The 18,188-nt window shown below is 41.9% G+C and overlaps 1 protein-coding gene across 1 annotated transcript; it reads right to left on the bottom strand.

Annotated features, from left to right (window-relative positions):
* Window positions 1-2,549: 2,549 nt before the first annotated feature.
* Window positions 2,550-17,049, bottom strand: LOC120574293 (NLR family CARD domain-containing protein 3-like). Its single transcript, XM_039824595.1, is given in 12 exon segments — window positions 2,550-3,364; window positions 10,455-10,501; window positions 10,637-10,810; window positions 11,784-11,957; window positions 12,335-12,508; window positions 12,615-12,872; window positions 12,874-14,410; window positions 14,569-14,797; window positions 14,959-15,037; window positions 15,205-15,309; window positions 16,208-16,327; window positions 16,415-17,049. Coding segments are annotated over 12 exon segments (3,597 nt in total). The 5' UTR covers window positions 16,582-17,049; the 3' UTR covers window positions 2,550-2,831.
* Window positions 17,050-18,188: the final 1,139 nt, after the last annotated feature.

Genomic DNA, 18,188 nt, shown 5'->3' with positions numbered 1-18,188 from the left:
ACTTGGTGTCTTCAAGCCGTGGCTGCTAGGTAACCATACTGTGTACAAAAAAATAGGTACTAACCTATGGTACTAACTAACAAACTAACGGTTGTATGCTTGAAGACAGAAGCGCAGCTGTAGTATCCATTTTCCGCTAGAAATTCAATTGTTATAAACTTTAGAGACAAAACTTTCCTAATATGCCAGTTTCTGCAGTCATGGAAGATGAACGTCCGCCATGATTTCGGTGCACGCGAGCAACGCTTTTTTTGTTATTACGTCACAGGGTGTGAATAGCTCAGCTGTGTGGCCGAGGCTATTCATACCGGGGGTGCAAATAGACACTCCGTTATTTTAATCAGTTAACTTAAAACAGGTATATGAAAATATTTGTTATAGTGTTTAACATGTTTTAGTGTAATTTTCTACCACCATAAAAAAATCAAGTCCAGGCACTCCGGGTCGGTTACAAAAAGTGATAAAAAGACCTTTATTAAATTGGGCAAGACATTAAAGCGCCCATATTATGCTCATTTTCAGGTTAATAATTGTATTTTAAGGTTGTTAAATTTATTTAACAACCTTAAAATACAATTATTTATTTAAATTTAACTATCTTTCAAAAAACACCATATTTTTGTTGTACTGCACAGCTCTCTCTCTCACTGCTGCAGCTCCTCTTTTCACCTGGTCTCTGTTTTAGCTACAGAGTGAGACCTCTTTTCTTCTGTACTATCTTTGATTGCACTCGCACATGCGCAGTAGCTCAGATGTAGATCATGTCAGCTAGCTAGCTCCATAGACAGTAAAAGAAAGGCTGTTTCTCCAACTTCGGTCAGTTACAAGGCAGGATTAGCTGGGAGACTTCTTCTAAACGACGGCGCAGATGTAAGTAGTTCTTTTGTAGATTATGGTGAACTTGTGTGTGTTGTAGCAGTGCTTTGCCATTGAGAATGAGGTAGCATGCTAGCATTAGCATGCTAGCGCTAGCATGCTAACGGTTGCGGTTAGCCAGCTCCTTTCGGCTAGTGACATAAAAAGCCATGCAGATTTTGAACAGCTCACCTGGAGACTGAAGGCAGGACACATTCAGAAACCGTATCTCACTCAAAACAGCATGGATGTTTTTTTTTTCAAAGTCTGTATGTGTGTGGAAGTACCAGAGACACAAAATAACACCCCAAATCCCAGAAAAAGTGTTTTTTTCATAATATGGGCACTTGAAAAATACACCACCGTGTGTCGGCTTGAGCCTTCCTCAGGGTGTAGTGACACAAAGGGAACATCAGAGTGATTCTAGCTTGCAGGTGTCTATAGGTGAGAGCATGATATGCTCACCCTGGCCTCCAAGGGCATAACACCACAAACCCAATACACAACACATGGTACAAAATGCAGCACTTAGGCCCCCCATCTTCAATCAAGCAAAATGCAGAGTACAGTCAGCAAAACATGGCAACATATACTTTAGTGTTTTTAGAAACATAAAGAGGATGGATGAATTACAAAAAAATTGTTAAACATGAATTTAAGTGTTTCTTATGAATCGTTGCTGCTTTCTGATTAATTCGGCATACCTTTATTTAAAGAACACTTTTAACAGAATCATAAAGTGCTTTACATAAAAACATACAAGATAATACATATTAAAAACTAAGTAACACAAAACAAAGGGAAGTACAAGTAAAAAAGTAATTCAGACAGTTTAACTGCTGTACTTCCCCAGATGTTGTCTTTATAATCTTTATTTTGTTTGTCAAAGAGGACACTATGCTGCGAGAACTAATGGATTGATACCCACATTGTTGTGTAACAGTATGAACAGAGATTGACGTCTGAGAGAATCTATTGATTGCATTAAACAAAAGTAATTTCATTGGTTGGCTTTGGTTGTGGAAATTTCAGATTCTGTGTGAAAAGGAGGATAGAGATAGATGGGCTCGAATGTTTATATTGACGTGATTTATTTGCACAAATTATTCATGTTTGGTCTGTAGGGTTAGGTACCTTTCGCATCTGAACCAATATTGAAATTCGGTTCCGGTACCCAACAGTACCTTTTTCGGTACTTTCCCTCTATAATTACAAAAAACCTATTTATCATATTTACTTAGAACATTATGTTATTTAGTTAGAATATTTTACACCCTAAAGAAATTAAACAAAAATTTATTTGTATATTTTTCTTTTTTAGCCTGTTTTATTTCCATCATGACCATTTTTAATTACTCTTTAATGTTTTATGTAAAGCACTTTGAATTGCCTTGTTGCTGAAAGGTGCTGTAGAAATAAAGTTGCCTTGCCTTACAACCTCAGTCTGTCAGTCAGTCCCCAGTGCATAGTAACCACTGTTGTGCCTGCTTGTCTCAGAGGAAGTGTAACGTCAACAGCACCGCGACCGCTTTCGGCTCGCCATTAATATCATCTCACAGTGAATAGTGTCTGCGTGAAGTTTTGAAAACTGTAACCACACTTGGAAACGCTTTACCGGCATTTCCGTGACTCACTGTGACTTCAACAAAACTGCAGAGTCAACGTAGTTTGCTCTGTGTGTGTGTGTGTGTGTGTGTAGCTGTGTGTGTGTGTGTGTGTGTGTCTTTCGCTCTCTGTCAATATGCAGAGAAGACAGATAAGCTTGCGCTCACTCACTCTCACGTACTGAAATTTGGTACAGTTTGATTTAAAGTGAATCGGTCCTCAGTAGTACAGATGTAACTCGGTCGGTACCCAAAAGGTACCAAGTTCGGTACCCAACCCGATTGGTCTGTAGTGTGTGTGATGTTGAACAGACTGAACTTTGATTTCAGCAGCTGATCTTCAGTCAGTGTTTCTGTCCACAGGAGAGACTCTCAGTCCTGCAGAGGACACAGAGACACTGATGAACCAGAGCAGACCCCAAAGCTGGGATAAAGAGGTTGAGTGAATGTGGTGTTGAATGTGTGGAGGTGGATCAGTGAGTCAGAGGAGACTGTGTAGAAGGACAGCGTGCCAGCAGGACAGTCCACATACACTGCTACTCTGTTAGAGACAGAGGAGGGAGTGAGGGCTGTTACTCTGTTATTGTGCCAGACAGAGTAACCATCATCAGAGCACCTCAGACTCCAGGACTGATCATTCCCTCCAAACCTACAGTCTTCACTATTTCCTCTCCTTCTCATTCCTCTGTAACTCACTGATATAGAAACCCTTCCTCTCCTCTCAACCTCCCAGTAACAGCGACCAGTCAGACCATTTCTACACAGCAGCTGAGGCCAGCAGTCAAACCTGTCTGGATGATCAGGATATGACTGATCCTCTCCCACATTTGTCACCTTCCTGTTGTTGTCAGACAGTTTGAGTTTTCTGTGTACTGTGTTTGTGTCCAGTTCCAGTTCACAGACATCTGATGGAGAGAACAAGACAATACAGCTGCAGGTTATCATCTGTGTATTTATTAAGAACTTTAATGACAATTACTGAAAGAAAATCATTTAAACTTTAATTTCATATTCAGCTGAATGACGTTGAACAAACTTTAACTTCAACAATCCAGTTATAACAATTAATTCAGTTTATAAATACATCTGATGGTGATTTACAGATTTACAGGGGTCCGTTCCAGGAAGGAGGTTTAACAAACTCTGAGTCTAACCCTGATGTCTGAGTTGATTTACCCTGAGATGGGAAACTCTGAGTTTTCGGTTCCAGAACAGCTGATTTGAGTTGGTTCAATCAACTCGGAGTAGGGTCACTCAGGGTTACGCGCGTGCACCACCACTATAAAAAGGCAGCATGAATGGAGCCATAATTCTACGATTCACCATGGTAACAACCACAAACAAACGGGTCGTCGGAAATACTCATGCGCACAAACAGCAAGTTTGAACATGCATTTCGTTAAAAAAGCAAGACAGCGGCTGATGCTGCAAAAGAGAGAGAATTGGTGTGGGAGAAAATTGCTGCTTGAGTCAATGTGTAAGCATTAACAGTGTATTAATTTAATATTTAATCACAGTTAACTTATAATATTACTGGTGAAAACTGGAATTGTATTACACCTATAATTTCATTTAGGTGCAATCCTGCGGGCGAAAAGTAAACTATAGGCTACTAATCCCATTCTGAGGCTGCAGCACCATGATCATTAACAGAACTATAATGTATAATCATTTATTTCTTTTTAATGGCTCTCACTGGTTTAAACCAGTGAGAGCAAGAGAAATAAATAAATTGTGTCCAGGGAACACTACAAAAACGTTTAAAAAACGTTTCAGAGCGAGTCACAATTTTCTGACGGCTCTACATACAGTGGCTTTACTATTACAGTATGATCCGCTACACTGTTATAAAGAAAACTGCCGTTTGCAAAAAACGTAATGAGACACAAAGAATCTGCTTGGATGTTAAAGCCTGTCCACGATGGTTGATTTTAGTGATATGAGGACGGATAAGGTATCTACATATCTGATGGACTATGATAAAAAATACCTCTCAAATCGGTTATGTGGAAATGAAAATACATCTGTAGTCAGGACTCAATACCGACGTAAACTCTCTGTGAATTAATACAGCTTTTTCATCAACGGGATCGTCAACAAAAGGACATGACATGTTTGAGAAAAAAACGTTTTATAATCTGCCTACATTTTTTTATTCATGCAGATAACAAACTGCATTAAAATGCGCCTGATACAGACTGAATGAATGAATGAGGAAATGAGAGAATGAGAGAAACAGGTTTTCTTCAAGGTTTCTTGACCAGGTTAGGTTCACAAACTCAGTTACCATAGTAACTGACTCTGAGGTTAAGTTACCTCTCTTTCTGAAACGGAAAAACCCAGAGTTTCCCTCATCTCAGGGTTAAACAACTCAGAGTTTTCACTAAACCTGCTTTCTGTAACGGACCCCAGCTGTGTAGACTGAAAACACACAATCACAACAATGTTTTATTATTAAGATTCTGTCTCTCAGCCTGTTTTCCATTTCCACCTGATCACCTGCAGCTGGCTCTAAAACCATGTGTACGCTGGTCTGAAGTCAGTGTGACGTGCACACCTTCTGTTTATAGAAATACCAGTTTGTGTGAAAGTATTTGTGCATATACAGTACAGGCCAAAAGTTTGGACACATCTTCTCATTCAATGCGTTTCCTTTTTATTTTCATGACTATTTACATTGTAGATTCTCAGTGAAGGCATCAAAACTATGAATGAACACATGGAATTATGTACTTAACAAAAAAGTGTGAAATAACTGAAAACATGTCTTATATTTTAGATTCTTCAAAGAAGCCACCCTTTGCTTTTTTATTAAGAAAGGGAAAACATTCCACTAATTAACCCTGACAAAGCACACCTGTGAAGTGAAAACCATTTCAGGTGACTACCCCATGAAGCGCATTGAGAGAACACCAAGGGTTTGCAGAGTTATCAAAAAAAGCAAAGGGTGGTTTATGTTTTCAGTTATTTCACACTTTTTTGTTAAGTACATAATTCCATATGTGTTCATTCATAGTTTTGATGCCTTCATTGAGAATCTACAATGTAATTAGTCATGAAAATAAAGAAACATATTGAATGAGAAGGTGTGTCCAAACTTTTGGCCTGTACTTTTGGGTGTGTCTTACATCTGGTCCCAGGTGTCCATTCTGGGAGGAACTGGATGGTAAATCCACCTCAACTCACTTAATTCTACATATTTATGATATCAACTACACTGGAAAAAATTATAAACGCAGCACTTTTGTTTTTGCCCTCATTTTTCATGAGCTGAGCTCAAAGATCTAAGACTTTTTCTATGTACACAAAAGGCTTATTTCTTTCAAATATTGTTCACAAATCTGTCTAAATCTGTGTTAGTGAGCAATTCTCCTTTGTCGAGATAATCCATCCACCTCACAGGTGTGGCATATCAAGATGCTGATTAGACAGCAGGATTATTGCACAGGTGTGCCTTAGGCTGGACACAATAAAAAGCCAGTCTAAAATGTGCAGTTTTATCACACAGCACAATGCCACAGTCGCAAGTTTTGAGAGAGTGTGCAATTGGCATGCTGACTGCAGGAATGTCCACCAGAGCTGTTGCCCATGAATTGAATGTTAATTTCTCTACCATAAGCCGTCTCCAAAGGCATTTCAGAGAATTTGGCAGTATTCAACCAGCCTCACAACCGCAGACCACGTGTAACCACACCAGCCCAGGAGATCCACATCCAGCATCTTCACCGCCAAGATTGTTTGAGACCAGCCACCAGACAGCTGCTGCAACAATCGGTTTGCATAACCAAAGAATTTCTACACAAACTGTCAGAAACCGTCTCAGGGAAGCTCAATGCATGCTTGTCGTCCTCATCGGTGTCTCGACCTGACTGCCGTTCGTTGTCGTAACTGACTTGAGTGGTCAAATGCTCACATTCGGTGGCGTCTGGCACTTTGGAGAGGTGTTCTCTTCAAGGATGAATCCCGGTTTACACTGTACAGGGCAGATGGCAGACAGCATGTATGGCGTCATGGGGGTGAGCAGTTTGCTGATGCACAGGGGAGACACTTTGTTTCTCTCACTATAGCCGCTTTCTGACCAAGTAGTTACAGGAACGTAGTTATAGGAAAAGTCTACTTCTAAGCAGATCTACTAACTACTCTCCCCCAAAACCGTTTTTTCCATTTGCATTCACACTGGCCAAGTGGCCTTAGGGACTGGTAGGAGGGGTAAGGGAGTAACGCAAGCACGGCAACAGTCTTCATAGCGTTAAAATCAGAAAACAAATACACCAAAAAAAGAATGAACTAAATACTAAATCTAATGTATTTAGCATATTTGTCATAATTTAAACAAGTCTCCGGAAGAGAAACGGCTATCTCTCTCTCACCCGCCTCTGCCTGCTGCGCTGTGGACGTACGTGTGTGTATGTGTGTGTGTGTGACGGCCCAGTCAGCGAGGTCGTCAAGCCCGCAGGGCACACTTGTGGAGTTTAACTCCGAAAAGACAGTTAACCACAAGTCCCCGTTAATCTTATGATGGACATGTGTTGTGATATTTAAACCAACGAACCGTCAACGTCAACGGCGAAATAAAAGCCTGTTATTTATGAGACCGGTCTGAGAGACCTCCAGCTTACAGCGGGGTCTCCTCGGCATGACTGTCCGAGCGACGAGCTAGCGGCCGGGTCAGGTGCCTGCTGGCTGTCACCTCACTTCATGGAGCCTCTCAGCTCCGAAGACTTTGAAGCTAATTGTCAATTCTGCATCAATTTTCACAAGACTTCCTATATTCGAAATCTAAACAGTTCATTTCTCGCCTAAAACGTTGTCAGAAGTGAATTAGATGAATAAGATGGCGAAAACCTTTAAAATTGTCCCATTGTTGGTCTGTCTGTACGGGAAACCCGACCCTCGTTGACAGGGCCGGATTGGGACTCATTTTCAGCCCTGGAGTTTCATGCCTTAGACCGGCCCACTTTAGTTCACGACTGACTATATTAAAATAATGTAATTAAAAATATAAGTCTGCAATAGGCGCACTGTTCTCTACAGCCTTGTAATTCATTGTATTTTTGAAAAATATCATTTCCAAATTGGAAATGATGATACATTATATTCACTATTGTTTGATTAAAAACATAATGGGTCACTAGTAACACTTGGGCATATAACGTTGTTATATTGTAACTAATGTGATCACTGCAAAAAAAAAAAATGCTTTTCTTACTTAGTATTTTTGTCTCGTTTCCAGTCCAAATATCTAAAAAAATATCTTACATCAAGATGCATTTACTAAACAAGTATGAAAAAACACCTCAAAATTAAGTGATTTTTTGCTTAAAACAAGCTACATTATCTGCCAATGGGGTAAGAAAAATAATTGTTTTAGATTTAGCTTGTTTTATGAAACGACAAAAAAACAAAATCACTTAATTTCTTTTTTTTTTTTTTTTAAGAAAACAAGACAATTTCTTATGCCATTTCACTTGTCTAGTAAATGTATCTTGAATTAAGAATATTTAGATATTTGAACTGGAAACAAGTAAGATACTAAGTAAGAAATTTTTTTTCAGTGATAATGTTTGCTTATTCACACACTATGGTACAACAGCAGCTTACCTGTGTCTTTCACAGTGAGAGCATGGCCCTGTTTCTGACACTAAATGACATTTTTTACATTTATTTCTCACCACAAATATCCCCTTTTTACAAAGCTTTCAAATCAAGTCAAGTCAGTTTTATTAATGTATTGCTGAATCATCAGGTATCATTAATTATCTCAGGGCATTTTTCATTGAGCAGCGCTCTTCATTACTATTAGTTATTCTGAATGACAATCCTACCTGCCCATTCTGGTGTGTTGGGCTCATGATTGGAGCTTGGTAACGTTACCGGGCCTTGCTCTTCACTGTTAGCCGCAAACCGGACTAGACCGGCTGCTGCTGAAGAGCTACAAGAAAAAGTTTGATACATGAACGGTGGTTTGCAGACAACGTTGTTTTGCACGGTCGCTAGCATCTCGCACTGCTCTTAACTACCTTAACGTTAGCTTACTTACCGGCCTCGTCGTCTTCATTTGTTTTTTTGAGGAAAATGTGCTAAGTTTAGAACATTTGGCCGCGTCAGTTTCCAAAGCTTTCTTCTTTTTTATACTGGCCTTTTCAGTGCCGCCTTTGCACTTCCTGTTATCCATTTTTATCAGAATTTTTTTTATTTTGAGCAACTTGCAAGGTGCCGTGTCGGGGGCGGGGCCAGAGAGTCAAAAGATAATCACGTCATCATTAACCTGCAGGCTGCACTCTGCGAGAAAATATAAAATAAAAAGAGTGGGACTGCGGTAAAATAATAAATAAAAAAGTGGGGCTGCTGTAAGTGCAGGCAGCCTAGTGACAGCATCCATATTTAAACTCAGTGCCATGACAACAACGGCCCTCGCGGCCAAAAAAACAGACCGGCCCACCGGGAATTTTCCCGGTGCTCCCGATTAGCCAATCCGGGCCTGCTCGTTGACCTAGGTCCCTATGCTGAAAAGGGAAAAGACCCTGCCCTGAAGTAGGAGCTGAAAGAGTTACAAGAACTGCAGCCAGAGGAACTTAAAAATCCCCAAATTGGTCCAGTCGGAACACGAGAAAAAAAGGGTTCTAGTCATGTTATGTTCTAGGAGCTCCAAAAATCCCTCTGGTCCGAAAGCGGCTTATGACTAGAGTCGTACTCGCTCGCCGTCACTCTCACTTCTCACTTGCTCTATCACCCACTCCCCACACACACTAGCCTGGCTGACACAAGACCCTTCTCAGTTGTAACTGAGAGTGGGTCTGGGAAAGGTTCATTGACACTTTTTTTTCAAAGGGGCGTCACCAACAGAGGGCACTCAAATGCCTCTGGGCGCATTGGATAGTCAAACCAATCAGACCAACAATCCGAGTGACGCTGCGCTTCGGTAGCCGTCATGTTGAATGTAAACAAAAAGCTGCTATCGTCGTCGCATAAAGCCCGCCTCAACGGTTGTGATTGGTGTCAAGTCCGCCTCAGCAGTTGTGATTGGTGCCTTGATTTTGGGGACATTGGAAATGGGTTTGAATAGGCTCTTCGCCAGACTGACAAGTGGGAGGCGGAGTGCACCATGTGCAAAGCTGGCACATATGTTTCAGTGTCTTTATTATTTATCTTATTACATTGAAAAGGTATTAAGAGATATTTTGTTGAAGCTGGATTTTCTAACACAGAAGAGGTCATATTTAGAAAAGAGAGCTATTATTTTGTTGCAGGTTGTTACAGATTTTATTTTATTTTATTACATAAGTTATTTTTGCAGCATTGAGGCATAAAAAAGTATGTTCATTAACCTCTGACAAGCCTGTCTGGATTTGTCTCGAGGCCGGGACAAGTGTCCTCTTTTTTGGAAATCAAAATATGGTCACCCTAGCATATACCGCGTGTTCCAGGTCCTGCCAATATCGAGCAACTTCGCACAGCCACTAAAGAGGAGGGGACCAACATTCCACAGGCCACAATCAACAACCTGATCAACTCTATGCGAAGGTGATGTGTTGCACTGCGTGAGGCAAATGGTGGTCACACCAGATACTGACTGGTCTTCGTTTTTTGAGTTCAGCTCATGAAAAATGGGGGCAAAAACAAAAGTGTTACGTTCATAATTTTGTGTATGTTGTGTGTGGTTTTATGGCTTATAGGTTTTTAAACACCAATTTATTAAAAACATCGGGAGAAGAAAACTCATCAACTTATATGTCAGAAGTACAAGTTTACAAGCAGCACTTGAAAGCAACAACACTCTTCTCTATTTCTGTTGAATCACTTTGTTCAGTTTGTTGCATTTGTGGATTTTAAATTGATTGATTGAGTTCTAACATCTTTCCAGCCACACTGAGAGAAAACAGATCCTGACTGAAACGCTGGAGAAATTCATCTTCGTACTTTAGTCAAGAAAATGTAATAATCTAGTGTAACATGCAGCTGAGTTCTCATGAATCAAACTTTAAACACACTCACACTTCCTCACATCAGGTCTCAGTCTCTGTGGTCCACCATGGTCCGTCCTGCAGGAAGAAATAAAGTCAGAATCAACTTCATATACCTTCACTCCGATCCTCCATTAAACATGAACCAGAGTTCATCAGTTAGTGACAGATAAACAGTGTGAGAGCTGCTTTTGTCTGTCCATCTGTCCATACCTGAGAGTGTCCAGTCTCCAGTTTGGATCCTTAAGTCCAGCTGACAGCAGCTTCACTCCTGAGTCTCCTGGATGATTGTAGCTCAGGTCCAGCACTCTCAGATGGGAGGGGTTGACGCACAGAGCTGAGGCCAGAGAAGTACAGCCTTCCTCTGAGACCAGACACCCTGACAGACTGAAAGTACACACACACACACACACATACACACACACCAGAACTCTAAAAAGTTGTTTTAAGTTTGTCGTATACATTCGTCCACTGTTTAAAATGACTGTCACCAACACTAATGGAGCATAGTGTTGGTTCAGGCATATCTTTTTCACAGCTGTGTTTGGTAGGAACACTTTGATTAAGAAAAAGTCCTAAAACTGAACGACATGCCCCCTGTGAAGGAGGAAGGGTTGGAAGACTCGGAGGAAAACTAACCAAGTACTTTTACTTGAGTACAATATTATATTACACTTCCACCTCTGTCTGAATGACACATGCAGGCCCATATAAATCCACAGCCTGTTGATCAAACACTTTGGTGCCCTAAAATATGGGATCCAACCATAATTCCTGCATAGTCCATTCAACATAGCTGTGAATACTCTGAAATTGCACTTTTAGCACATAATCATTAGTTCATTTAAAATGTATAGCCAAAATAACAAAATGGTGTCATTATACAGTTTATCTAGACTGTACATATGAACCTAGCTGTATATCCAAGTCCAGTTTGCGTGCCATGTTGCAAATATTAGGTGCTTGAAACCATTGCACCTCTACAGTGACGTCATGCCACCGACACATCCGTTCTCAATGAACTGATTACCTGGGAGTGGGGTTGTGTCTTACTAGGAAAGGTTTGTTCATGCAGAGTCATTCAGTTAGTGTGTCTATTAAGAAAATAAATGAACGATATAGAGCACTGCTGATTCTGTCTTCATTGAACCAAAGATGTCTAGCAAAGTACCGCGAACAAAGACAATACATTGTTGACACACTCCTGAGTCACTAGAGGACTAGAGTACTGGGAGCTGAGAACTGAGGACAGAGCTTTGCATCTTCTCTCTGAAAGGTTGGCCTGTAGTCAGTCCATTTAATTAAAAAAATAAAAATAACAGCTCAGAGGGTCGTGGTTTTCAAATAAGTGAACACTGACCTGAGAGTTTCCAGTCTGCAGTGTGGACTCTTCAGTCCAGCCGACAGCTGCTTCACTCCTGAATCCTGCAGCTCGTTGTTACTCAGGTCGAGCTCTCTCAGACTAGAGGACTGGGAGCTGAGAACTGAGGACAGAGATTCACAGCTTCTCTCTGACAGCTTACAGCCACTCAGCCTGAAGAGGAATCAGCAATAAAATTACAAATAAGTTATTTTTCTGAATGAAGATGAACTCCATTTAATCTGGATAGTTGTGTGTGCACATACAGAGCTTTGTTGAAGGCTTTGACCACGGGCAACAGCCTCAGAAGAGTCTCCTCTGAAGCAGAGTATTTCTTCAGGTCAAACACCTGCAGCTCGTTGTTACTCAGGTCCAGCTCTCTCAGACTAGAGGACTGGGAGATGAGGAATGGGGACAGAGCTTCACAGCTTTTCTCTGACAGGTTACAGCCACTCAATCTAAATAGGATATTCAGACAGTCCATTTAATAATTGATAAATTAAGAAAAATAGAGCTTAGGTAGTAATCTTTTTTAATGAATATAGAATAACCTGAGAGTTTCCAGTCTGCAGTGTGGACTCTTCAGTCCAGCCGATAGCTGCTTCACTCCTGAATCCTGCAGCTTATTGTTACTCAGGTCCAGCTCTCTCAGACTAGAGGACTGGGAGCTGAGAACTGAGGACAGCGCTTCACAGCTTCTCTCTGACAGGTTACAGCCACTCAGTCTGAAGAGGAATCAGCAAAACATAAGAAAAGAATTACAAACAACGTTTATTTTTTTCTTAATTAAGAAAAGCTCCATATACTCTGGATAGTTATGTGTGCATGTACAGCGCTTTGTTGGAAGCTTTGGCCACTGGCAGCAGCCTCAGAAGAGTCTCCTCTGAAGCAGAGTACTTCTTCAGGTCAAACACATCCAGATCTCTTTCTGATGACAGTAAGATGAAGACCAGAGCTGACCACTGAGCAGGAGACAGTTTATCTGTGGAGAGACTTCCTGAACTCAGGGACTGTTGGATCTGCTCCACTAGAGAACGATCATTCAGTTCATTCAGACAGTGGAACAGATTGATGCTTCTCTCTACAGAGATTCTCACTGATCTTCTTCTTGATGTACTCAACTGTTTTCTGATTGGTATGTGAGCTACTTCCTGTCTGTGTCATTAGACCTCGTAGGAGACTCTGATTGGTTTGCAGTGAAAGACCCAGGAGGAAGCGGAGGAACAAGTCCAGGTGTCCATTTGGACTCTGTAAGGCCTTGTCCACAGCACTCTGGTAGAACTGTGATGGTTCAGGTTTGTTTCTGAAGAGAAACCACTGGCGGGATGTTATCTGTTCTTCTGCCAGCAGGTTGACTCCAGAGTTGATGAATGTCAGATGGACATGAAGAGCAGCCAGAAACTCCTGAACACTTAGATGGACAAAGCAGAACACCTTGTCCTGGTACAGTCCACTCTCCTCTATAAAGATCTGTGTGAACACTCCTGAGTACACTGAGGCTGCTCTGATATCGATGCCACACTCTGTCAGGTCTGACTCATAGAAGATCAGGTTGCCTTTCTGCAGCTGCTCAAAAGCCAGTTTTCCCAGAGACTCAGTCATCTTTTTGCTCTCTGGACTCCAGTGTGGATCTGTCTCAGCTCCTCCATCATACTTGATGTTCTTCACTTTGGACTGAACTACCAGGAAGTGGATGTACATCTCAGTCAGGGTCTTGGGCAGCTCTCCTCCCTCTCTGGTCTTCAACATGTCCTCCAGAACTGTAGCAGTGATCCAGCAGAAGACTGGGATGTGGCACATGATGTGGAGGCTTTGTGATGTCTTGATGTGGGAGATGATTCTGTTGGCCTGCTCCTCATCTCTGAATCTCTTCCTGAAGTATTCCTCCTTCTGTGGATGAGTGAACCCTCTGACCTCTGTCACCATGTCAACACACTCAGGAGGGATCTGATTGGCTGCTGCAGGTCGTGTGGTTATCCAGAGGCGAGCAGAGGGAAGCAGTTTCCCCCTGATGAGGTTTGTCAGCAGAACATCCACTGAGGTGGACTCTGTAACATCAGTCAGGATCTCAGTATTGTGGAAGTCCAGAGGAAGTCGACACTCATCCAGACCGTCAAAGATGAACACGACCTCTTCAAACCTGCAGATTCCTGCTTCTTTGGTTTCACTATAGAAGAGATCAACAAGTTCCACCAAGCTGTACTTTTTCTCTTTCAGCACATTCAGCTCTCTGAAAGTGAATGGAAATGTGAACTGGATGTCCTGGTTGGCTTTGTCTTCAGCCCAGTCCAGAGTGAACTTCTGTGTTAAGACTGTTTTCCCGATGCCAGCCACTCCCTTTGTCATCACTGTTCTGATTGGTTCATCTCTTCCAGGTGAGGCTTTAAAGATGTCTTCTCGTCTGATTCTTGTTTCTGGTCTGTCTGGTTTCCTGGATGCTGTTTCAATCTGTCTGACCTCATGTTCATCATTGACCTCTGCAGTCCCTCCCTCTATGATGTAGATCTCTGTGAACATCTGATTCAGAAGGGTTGGGTTTCCTGCTTTAGCAGTCCCCTCAAACACACACTGGAACTTCTTCTGCAGCTTAGATTTGAGTTTACGCTTACCACCTGCAGCAGGACTTTCTGAATGAACACACAACAAAGAAGATCAATAAGTCAAAGAACATATTTCAACATTTCCTCTGAGAATGAGGATATTAATATATTTTGGTTCATTTCTGGAGACATTAGTAAACGTCCCATTTATCCAGCATGTTAAATCTTTAGAAAAATCCTCTTACTGCTCTGCAGACGGTCAGCCAGCTCCTCCTGCTTCATTCTCCTCAGGAAGTGCAGTGTTATCTTCAGAAATGCCTCTCTACTGATCCTCATCTGCTCTTCATCCTCACCGTCCAACACCTCCTCATCCTCCCTCGGACTCTCTAAGAATTCTGGGTAATCTGGACTCAGAACCTTCTGGATCTTCTTCAGCTCGTTCTTCACAAAAGTGCTGATGTCTTCCTCCAGCAGCTGGAACAGAAGATTATATGAATGACAAATCAAACTGAAATCATGGAAGCAAACATCAGATCCATGTTGGACAGACTGACAATCCACTGGTGTAAAAAGTGCAACACGGAGATGATTGTGAACACAATAGATGTAAAAGTAGTTGTTGTACATGTACAGACCATAAATATGGAGTCCATTTGTGTTTGATGCTGCTGGGCAGACTGACCACTGGGAACTTCTGAGCTCTCCTGGTCCACTCTGGGGAGGAATCAGGAAGAATTAGCTCACATTATGTCTGTCCACACAGAGACAAACACAAGGTAAATGTCCAAGAAGTGATATTTGGAGGTTAACAGTGTATCAGAGGACTCCCTGTAGTGGTAAAAGTTTACTAGTTCTGCTGATTATCAGTTTGAAATCCTCACCTTTGATCAACAGAGTGGCGTCCATCTTTGAAGACTAAAGGAGCAACCATAGACCAGTCACTCTTCATGGACACACTGCTGGGTTCAAGTTCTTCCAGATTCCTCCTGATAGAAACAAAAGATGAATTCTGCACTGCAGCCACTGCAGAAAAAAATTCTGAAGGAAAACACTGTGGTAGTCATTTTTAACATGTTTATGCTCCATGATCAATATTTAATTTAAAGGTGGAAAAGTAATGCTAATGGTTTCAACCTGCAGACCAATCAGACTCTCGTACAAGTTCTGAATGAACTGAAAGGTATACGAGCAGATTGGTAGCCCTTGACAGTGTTGTAGCTACTCAAAATGTGTTTTGGTCTCGTCTCGGGCTCTCACAAAGGATTTTATTCTACAACCGGTCAAGACAAAATTGGCTAAATATTTTTTGATACATTTCTGTTCATTATGTAGCTCATGTCAGCTCCGAAAAGGCCCACCAAAAATGTACCACATTAGGGCCTTGGTGGCCCATTGGTCTAGTGCTTTAAACTATTAGCATCTTTCCCTGGTATATATTCTGTATCACTCTGCACTTTACTTATTTTTGCACTTCTGACTAGAAGCTTAATGACATTTTGTTGTCTCACTACCTGGACTCTGTGCCATGACAAAAAAGTCGTTGGCAATAGAATTATAAAAGTTCTCAGGCTCCCTCCAGTTGTGCTCAAACAAATATGTATAAAAAGAAAATCAAAGCTATAAAATAGGGCAGTTAAGGTAAAATATATAAAATTATATTGTAGAAGATAGGTGTACACCAAAAATAAACAACTTGAATAAACTGTAATTTTACATTTTACTATTTGTTGTAAACTTTGAAACTGAGACTGAGTTAAAGTGAGCTGACAGGACACATGCTGTCACCATCCATTAAAAGACTTTTTAAAAACATATAAAACCCGGAGCTCTCACAATAAATGAAGACACATCATTTTGTTTATGTCATCAGTTTGAAATTTTCACCTTTGATCAACAGAGTGGGGTCCATCTTTGAAGACTAGAGGATGACCTATAGACCGCTCACTCTTCATGGACACACAGCTGGGTCCAGGTCCAGGTCCAGGTCTGCACTGCTTCTCTGGGCTGAAACACAACACACACAGAGCTTTGAGTGTGAATAATGATGGTGGAGTGATCTGAGTGGTGGACAGTTAGAGATGGTCCTCTCACCTCTGAGCTTTGGTCTTGCTGTCATGTTCCCCACACAGAGGGGTTTTAGAGGGAGGGACTCCCTCCTCTCTGTCCTCACACTGACTCATAGCAGAGTCCACACCTTCATCTGGAGAGGAAACACTGAGAGCAGCAGTCCAATCATTCATCAGCACATCATCACTCATTCATCCCTCAAATAATTTCTCCTGGAAAAAAAGCCAAATATCAGCAGCTGGTCCTTTGATTGGCTGTCATATCATTGTCAGTTGAATCCTTTTGGCTTGTTGGCCCTTTGGCTTGACTGTTCTCATCACTCTATCGCATTTCATTCACTCAACACGGAGAACTGATCAACACATGGATCAATAGTGGTTTGTTATTGGACAGAGAAGATGCTGCTGGTTCTCATTGGTCAGTGGTGAGGACGAATCAGAGCAGAGGAAGCTGCCATCAGCTGCTCTTCTTCTTTCAGTCCACTAGATGGCCTCATGGAGCTGTTTGGAGGATTTTACTGCTTCATATAAATCAGAGCTGAATGTCACTTTGTGTGATGAAAGTCAAAAAAATTTATTCCTATGTCCTTTCTTAACCCCAATACTAAACGTCATGAGGTCAAGGAAAGATGTGAAGGAGAATTAAAAAGCAATTAGGAAAAGACAACCGCGGTCCTCAGAGAATCCGACTGCCCTGACACGGCTATGTAACTATATTCCTGACGTGGGTCTGCCAGTAAAACTACTCTACATTCGTGCTGGCTCTATAAACTTGGAAAACACTGTGAAAATATTACTTCATCGTCATTTTTATTTTCCATCTTGTTCTGCATTAAAGGAGAATTCCGGCCTATTTTTACGTTAATCTTGATCGCTATAGCTACGCGAGTACTTTCGATAGAAAAAACCCCGACCCGAATTAGTGTAGCTAACACGGAGAAGCTGCAGCTACGTACTACAAGCGTCCCCTGAGCTAAAACGGCAGTGGTCGGGGCAAGTTTTAGAGTGCCTCTGTGCCTCTTAACAGACACAAAATGCAATTAATATGTCTGTGCCACATGAATAGGGCCCTTACGTGTCAACAAGTTGCGTTTTCAACTCAGACAAATTCACCTACCCTGGTCCCTGTCTCGATCCTGTCGGTAGCTAGCTTGCCCTGCTAGCTGATAGCCGTTAGCTGCTAGCTGCCGTCCGGTGAGTGTATTCAGACAGGCTTCTGTGATAATCATCCCAATAACAATACACGGAGCGGCGGTGGTGTGGCTATGTCCTCCAGAGGACAGGTCATGTCACGTCTTGAAGTGTATTCCCCCCTAAAAAAAACAGTAGTGCGGTAGTAGCTGTTAGCTGCTAGCTGCCCTCCGGTGAGTGTGTACAGCCAGATAGCCGTTAGCCACTAGCTGCCGACCTGTCCTCTGGAGGACATAGCCACACCACCGCCGCTCCGTGGATTGTTATTGGGATGATTATCACAGAAGCCTGTCTGAATACACTCACCGGACGGCAGCTAGCAACGGCAGCTATCAGCGCAGGCAGCTAGCTACGGCAGGATCGAGATGAAGACCAGGGTAGGTGAATTTAAACAATGTCTGAGTTGAAAACGCTGCTGACACGTAAAGCTATTTCTGTGGATTTCTGTTAAGAGGCACAAGGCACTCGAACTGCCCGACCACTGCTGTTTTAGCTCGGGGACGCTTGTATGTAGCTACAGCACCTCGATAGCTACACTAATTCGGTCGGGGTTTTTCAGCAAGTGCTCAGCAATATGCCATAGACGGATAATTCCTTTTCTTTTAACG

Source organism: Perca fluviatilis, chromosome 15 (assembly GCF_010015445.1).
Source record: "Perca fluviatilis chromosome 15, GENO_Pfluv_1.0, whole genome shotgun sequence".
Lineage (NCBI taxonomy): Eukaryota > Metazoa > Chordata > Actinopteri > Perciformes > Percidae > Perca > Perca fluviatilis.
The sequence above is the reverse complement of the archived record's forward strand: the minus strand, read 5'-3'. Positions and strand labels throughout refer to the sequence as shown.